The 7,368-nt window shown below is 38.5% G+C and overlaps 1 protein-coding gene across 4 annotated transcripts; it reads right to left on the reverse strand.

Annotated features, from left to right (window-relative positions):
- Positions 1-1,105: 1,105 nt before the first annotated feature.
- Positions 1,106-6,839, reverse strand: LOC311147123 (complement factor H-related protein 1-like). Of its 4 annotated transcripts, none has more exons than XM_084183748.1 (12): positions 6,725-6,839; positions 5,830-6,021; positions 5,019-5,198; positions 4,544-4,723; positions 4,381-4,416; positions 4,020-4,097; positions 3,382-3,447; positions 2,309-2,479; positions 2,025-2,198; positions 1,632-1,799; positions 1,422-1,444; positions 1,106-1,230 (listed from the first exon to the last, which is right to left on the reverse strand). In XM_084183748.1, exons 1-11 carry the CDS (start codon positions 6,807-6,809, stop codon positions 1,437-1,439), a joined length of 1,338 nt encoding a protein of 445 aa, XP_084039874.1. In that variant the 5' UTR covers positions 6,810-6,839; the 3' UTR covers positions 1,106-1,230; positions 1,422-1,436. The 4 variants fall into 4 exon arrangements, with proteins under 4 accessions (XP_084039874.1, XP_084039875.1, XP_084039876.1 ...); XM_084183749.1 differs by having other exon boundaries at positions 1,106-1,250; XM_084183750.1 differs by lacking the exon at positions 4,020-4,097.
- Between the last annotated feature and the right edge of the window lie 529 nt (positions 6,840-7,368).

The raw sequence follows: 7,368 nt of genomic DNA on the forward strand, positions 1-7,368 counted from the left end.
GATATTTGATTTAAAGAGATATATTGAAAATGAAAGTAATATTGGATTTTGCAATGACAATGGGCTATTTTTCAAAATTAGAAGTATGTTTCGATGTCTGAATGAACAGTTTTAAGAGCATTGGCCTTTGTTCCCTTCAAATCAATTGAGAGAAACTGTAAATTCCAGAGGGCAGGTTTTGAAATATATTGAAGTCATGAAGCAGATGTTAAGGCATACATAGGCCAAATAATATTTATTTAGCAGACACATGCCAAAGTTCAAACAAATATTTAAAGTTTCAGTATGAATTGCACCAATTTCGTAATACTTTGTTGGCCAATTCAACCACGGAAAGTCTGTGAGTTACCAAGTATGATATTGTTACCTTTTGACATACCAAAACTGTAAAGAAAAACATGCTGATGCTTTGAATTGATATGGTGCCAATTGCCAAATAGAGGAGAACATCTTAAAGATCCACAAAGCTTTATCATATTAAATGTATAGATTCAGACATTTTTGTTTAATTTTGACATGTCTGTGTCCACCTTCTTCTATGAAGACCATATCTTCAGATTTCACCTTCCACTAGATTGTATTCATCGTACTGTTCAAACTATTAAAATATGTTTAATGGTGAGTTCTGTGTTTTGATCTTCTGAATATGTTTCTGAATAGTTAGTTGGTGGTTACTGTCAACTGTTGCTCTGTGTTGTGTTTGACACATTTGTTTGTGAAATGATTTGGTGTAATACCAACCTGCGCATATAAAAGCACACACAAATGTATAAGATATATATTTTTTTTATAGATCCAAGCCATGATATTTTCTACATGCATCCATTGTATACCGCACATTCAATTGATTTGACTTTCATTGACTATCAGTCGTTTGCTGCTTTAAATGAATGGAGGACCAATATCAAGTGTATCGTTGATCAACTGTTTCATCAATTGTTCGCCTACCCATTATCATATTCAACATGTCTTTTCATAACTGTTTAATCATTCAGAAGGATTGTCTAAATCTTGTCAGACAGCCTCCTATCCTAAGATGGTGGTCCTCCATTCCTCTCTGCTCCCCTACTAACACCGTGTGTTGTAAGGCACATTTCATATCATGAACCAAATGTAAAAGCAATTTTATCAAACATATCACAAACAATCTTCATTCGTGGCCAACGTGGGAAGTCCTCTCTTCCAGGGGATTTGCTGCAGATTTGGGTGTGTTGCGTTGATTCAACGGCCCTTTTAGGAAAATACACCACCTTGTTGTAGTTACATAAGAGAATAGAGGCTCACTACAACTAATGGAAGCATTTATGGGACTGCCCTCAACATTTATTGATTCTATTAATGTATATCTGACACTGGGAAAACCCCCATTGAAGTTTGATTGTGTTTAATAACTAACTGTGTAGAGATGCATAAACACTTACCAGATATTAGTTTTGCTAGTAACCTAAATGGGATGACATGGTAGTTAATATTTAGAATCAAATGAGGCTTACAGTAGCATTTTCAGTAACTCACAAGTAAAACTATGTAACTTAAAGACAATAAGTCATTTTTCTCACTCTTGACAGAAACCTGTGAAGAATGTGTTTCAGTTGATTATGTTCTCTTTCCTACAGTTGCATTAGACTTACAATTGGTAGAGGTTGGATATCCATTCTCGCATCGAACATCTGCAACAAGAGGACGACCATAGAAATCAGTTTGTCTACAGATCATTGTCTGAGGTCCTTCCTTTATAAAGATATCTTGTCCAGCAAGATCCAGCCAATGATGACTTCTTGGTTCCAGTTTGCAGCCCACTTTGTAAAAAGAGAATGAATATAAAAGTGTTAATGAAGGCTTATTCATTATGAGGCAAGACATTGAGTTTGTGATAATATATTTTATAGTGACTCATTTACAGTACACATTAAAAATAATGAACTAAACTAAATAATAAACAACTGATAAAGAAAGAAAACATTGTGTTGATTGAGTCCAGTATATTCTGTTTCTTTTTGTTGTGAATAACACATCATACATACATGTACATGTGTCAATTGTCACTTTTCCATTCTGACATCGAACATCAGCAACAAGAGGTCGTCCGTAATAGTCCTGTTCTTTACAGAGAAATGTCTGACTCGCTCCTTCCTTCACAAACATATCTTTTGTAAGATCCAGCTGGTCAAAAGTCTTTTTTTCAATGGTACATGGAGCTGGTATATAAAGAGTTGATATAAGAGTGTTAATGAAGGTTGATATATTATGAGACAATTAGGTGTGTGATGGTATCTTGTTAATTTTAGCAAAAACATCATTTATTTACCTTTACAAGTGGGTGGCTCTGACCACGTTCGATCACTACGACACATCACTTTCTCTGGGCCCACAAGTTTGTAATAGTTAAAACATTTGTAGGTCAGTGCCATTTTATTGCTTTCAGGGCCAGTGATAAAATCCCCATTATCAACTGTTGGCTTCGCTCCACACCTATCAACTGAAGAACAAATACAGCTCTTCAGGATTACAAGGATAATGCACATATTGTTCTGAGACATTTCAGCTCATAAACCAGGCCACTGCCAGGTGAAAGGAATTGCAGTAACAATTAACTCTAAGCATTCAGGTATAATGCATTAGGATACAGCTATAATGCATTATAAGACTTGTCATTAGCATGTACGACCCCTTTATGTCTCTTGTAATCATGTCATAATGATCTGGACAAAATATCAGCCAGTTGAAAATTCTATGCATACAGAGACAAAACATATTAATTACATTTTACATTTTAGTAATTCAGCAGACGCTCTTATCAAGAGCGACTTACAGTTAGTGAGTGTATAAAAACAATTCATACTGGCCCCCCGTGGGAATCGAACCCACAACCCTGGCATTGCAAGCGCCATGCTCTACCAACTGAGCTACCCTGGGCCCACCGTGAGTGGGTCCCACCGTCCCACCGTGGCGCCGCCGGTGTGATTCAGGACTTCTAACCCCTTTTTAACAGAGTGTATTTGAGCTACAGACTTCCGGGTTGTACCATTGGATTCGTCTATTTCTTCTGCATCCGTTAGTACCAACCTGTGTGATTAACGAGGGCTGAGCTAGAGTGGTGTCTGTGAGACAGGGGCGGATCCCAAAGGGGCCCGGGGCCGGGTCTTTTTTTACAAAAACGTCTATGGAGTCAGAATGGTTTGAGCTACAAATTATTAAAAGCTATCTACGAACACTCACGTTTAACATGTTTTGCTTTATGACGCTCACAGGCTAATTATAAAGCATTACAATAGGAGGATTTAAGTAAGCGTTACCGGACTAGCTTCTATTTGGTTCACTAAATAAGATTATAAAAATACGTCTAATGGTGAAAAGTGGAAAACAGAAGGTTTGAATTACCAGGTAAAATTTGACCACTAGGTTGTGGTCTGGCAGTGGGTCTGACATTGGGTGAGGACTCATCACCTGTTAGAGACAGTTACAGTAGATATATGTAAAAATGAACCTGGTAGGAAATGTGGCATTAGACATTGGAAACTGCAAGACGTAAAAAAAATACATTGATTCTACAGCATGTTGTATTTTACATTGACTTTTCCTGCATTCGTTTTTGAGTGAGGAAGGCCATGAAATGAAGGCCTCTTTGCAATCCGCATCGTGGAAATGCAGCGTTACAGCCTGATTGAAATTTAAAGGCAATTTTCCCACGTTAGCAGAGACTGCGTTCACTATAAACGCTGCATATGTCGCCTCAATCAGAAATTAGCTTTACATTTCTAGCGTGCAACCTGTAATGCTTCAGCGATACAGACTGAATAGAGACCTAAGGACCTCTTACAAATAACATTATACATTCACACTGTGTCTTTAATTAATTCACCTGCTAAGACTTAGATATAGCAGAATACTGTGGCATTACGGTACCTGCAATCGGTCTTATCAATGCCAGGTTTGTTACAATATTTATGACTGGCTGAACTAAACTGAGGTAGGAATAGGATATTTTTTAATGGAATATCTCATTTGGATGAGAGTACCGATAGAGTCAATGTGGTCCCCTCCACGAGATGTGCCACCATTCCCTCTGTCACCAGAAGTGCTGTGGCCTCCTTCACCTGTCCCACAGGCAATGATATAACATGATTAATAACATTCACTTGAAGGCAGTTACTGCACACTACTCAGTTTTGGCCACAATTAATGTCAATGACCCAATGTTCGTAGATTCGTCAGTCTGGGATATTTTAGGAATATCAGGGGGCACAATTTGTGTAATGTAAAAGGTCTTCTAGAAATGTCACTCACCAAACAAGAAACCTGCAGGTTTGTCTCTCATGTTTGGCCAGATACATTGTTCAATATTGCTAACACCAGTTTATTGCTATTGGGGTATATTACCTGTGCTGGCCCTCTCTGTGGGGGATGGAGTTTTAACTATTGAGAAGGAGACAGGGAACAAATATCAACGATTTACTCCTCAGAAGGGTTCAGAAGATAAAACAACAAATGAAACTGGAGTCACACTGTAAAATGATGGCTCTGACGCCAGGACTTCACTTACTGCATGTGGGACTGGGGGTCCATCCTCCATCTTCGCAAACAATAGAGTCTGGTCCTGCCAAAGTATATGAATTCTGACATTTATAATGTACCATAGAGCCAGTTGGAAACTTGTCCTGGTATTCATGAGGGATAACTGCATTTGTCACTGGTGGAGGAGCTTCACACAAGTTGTCTCTTTCTGTAAAGAACCAGAACAGCTGTAACACAGACACCAATACATGTTGCTATGTACAGCATATTTCTCATATGTGACACTGACACATGCTGCTTCGACTGACAATCACTGAACATTTAACAAAATGAAGGACAATACGATGACCAAATGCCACCCTCTGTGGTGAAAGAGGTGAAAAAATACAGAATGTAATATTTAATTTAATTTAAGCAAGAAGTCATCATTATGTTATCATTATTACTACAAAGTGAATCAAAACAATAGTTTTATACAGAGACATCACTGAGAACACACTCACCTACACAAAGTGGTAATTCTGTCCAAGTTCCATTCTCACATTTGGAACTGTCCTTGCGCTTCATTTGATATGCTGCATCACATTTAAACCGAACAGTATCGCCATTGGTATGCCATCCATACACATTAGGTTCTGTCACTTTAGCATTAGGGTTGTCTGGAGCAATGCAGTTGTTCTCATCTGAAAAACAAAACCAAACGCTAAAAAACATCTTATTGAATCAACTGAGCGAGGTTTGAACCAAACAGCATGTCTGCATTCAGCCTAAGGTACACAAGGTACCTGGACTAGCTTGCTATCTGTGCCATGTGCCATAAAAAGCTGTATAGACCTTTTCCACTGTCTGGTTTTACCCCGGTGCTTGACCCAAAGTCTCAGGATTTAATGTTTACAAAGCTGAAGCCTAAGGGAGGCCCCAGATGGTCATATATTCTAACCCAGGGGCGACTGGAGACTTGGGGCAAGGTTTGGAGATGTATTGCGATAGCATGTAATGTAGTTGGGAGAGTTCCTGTTGGGAGAATTCGGCTATTGTAGAAGGAGTAGCCTACACAATATGAAAAGAAAGCTTAAACAAAGTCATCAACGTCGTTTCCATCTTCACCTGAACAGAAAATGTGTTAATAAGCAATAAAATATTGTTGGTGACTTATGAGTACAACATGCAGGTATAAACACTGAGCAGTACACACTATACTCTGTGGGGGCAGCAGGAACCCACAAAATCTTACCTTGATCTCAAACACCAATGTTCTAACATCTCATTCATGATATAAAAAAAAAGAAAAAAAAGAACGCTCAAATCACTTACCTATGCACAGAGGTGTGTGGGACCATTTGCTGTTCTCACACTTAACAATCGCCCACCACCCCTCAACCACAGGTTTCTGGCCTTTATCGCAGGCATAGTAAAGTTCCGTGCCATGCGGGTAAGTTCCTTTATCAGAGTCAAAATAACCCTTATCCAGTTGGGGTTTTTGGCAGCTTTGTTGGGAACCTAGAGCTGAAATTGAGGAATATTGGCCTAATAGTCAATGAAACAGTAAACCTTATAACGACCATTTCAGATGAAGAGCTGACTTTATTGCAGTTCAATCCACATTAGAATTTTGGTGTTGTGATGCATCAGAACATCACAATCCAAAAGTGTATTAGAACACTTTCGACTTTTCAAAAATCTAACGCAGACGAGTTCTTCAGAAAGGGACACTTTGTATTGTGAATTGTATTTCATTATTTGTAAGGTGTTTTGGACATCATTTCAGAATGAACAGTGCCCTATGGTGATAGTGATCAAACACAACATGACTATCAAATACCCAAGTAAGCAAAACACATATCCAAAATCTGTCTTGGGGATTCGACCACAGTCTAGGTAAGAGAAAATATTATGTTCAGTTGCATTTTAATGAAACATCCCTTTAACTATTCCTATGAGTGTGAATGACCCTGAAAATTAATCATCACCAATGAAAGTCCTTTACCCTGTAATGATCACACGTAATGGAATGGCAGTAAAGATGCCAACCAATTAGAAGTGTATGGAATGTGAGGCTCAGACACGACCATAGAGCCCAACTGTAATAGTCCATAGTCAATGAGGGAGTAAAAGGCCCATTTGCTTATTTCAATGAGAATTGCAAAGAAATTAAATAACATATTTGTAAAATTAGAAGTGAATTATGCCACGCAACAAAAGCTCTTACCGTGTACTGTGAGGAGACACCAAATCAGTAGAGCAAAAACCAGACCTTTTGGCTCACCCATTTCCCTGGAAAATAGATAACCCATGCGACTCTGACAAATGCTTACTGCCGAATAAAGTAAACTGGATTTCACAAATAGTTTAGGCCAGCTGTGTGCAAGTTAATCATTGCCTAGGGCAGTTCCAAACTCTAGAGTTTCCAAATAGGCTATGTACATTTTGGCGCATCTGACTGTGTTTCAAACAAAACAGAATTGTTTTGAACAGTAAGGGGTGTAGCTGACTTCAATTGAATTGTTTTATAAATAATGTTGCATGTTGTAGTTGCTGTAGGAGTTTGTTGGACTGTTGTGAGATGTGACAGTGCAGTGCCATTAGATTAGGTTTACAAAAACAAATACCACCAGCAATGATGTGATAAAAGTTGACTGTTTTATACTCAGAGGGGTGTGAATAAAGCTGACTGTTTTTAACTCAGAGAGATGTGAATGAAGCTGACTGTTTTTAACACAGGAAGGTGTGTCAAACAGATGTATTCTGCTTGTCCTATCTAAAGTGTTGGAGAAAGTCCTGGCAGAGCAGCGCATGTCATATCTGGAAAAGCATCAGTACCTGCACCAGGAACAATTTGGATTCAGACCAAAA

Source organism: Coregonus lavaretus, assembly GCF_964263955.1.
Source record: "Coregonus lavaretus genome assembly, chromosome: 19".
In the NCBI taxonomy this organism is placed as follows: domain Eukaryota; kingdom Metazoa; phylum Chordata; class Actinopteri; order Salmoniformes; family Salmonidae; genus Coregonus; species Coregonus lavaretus.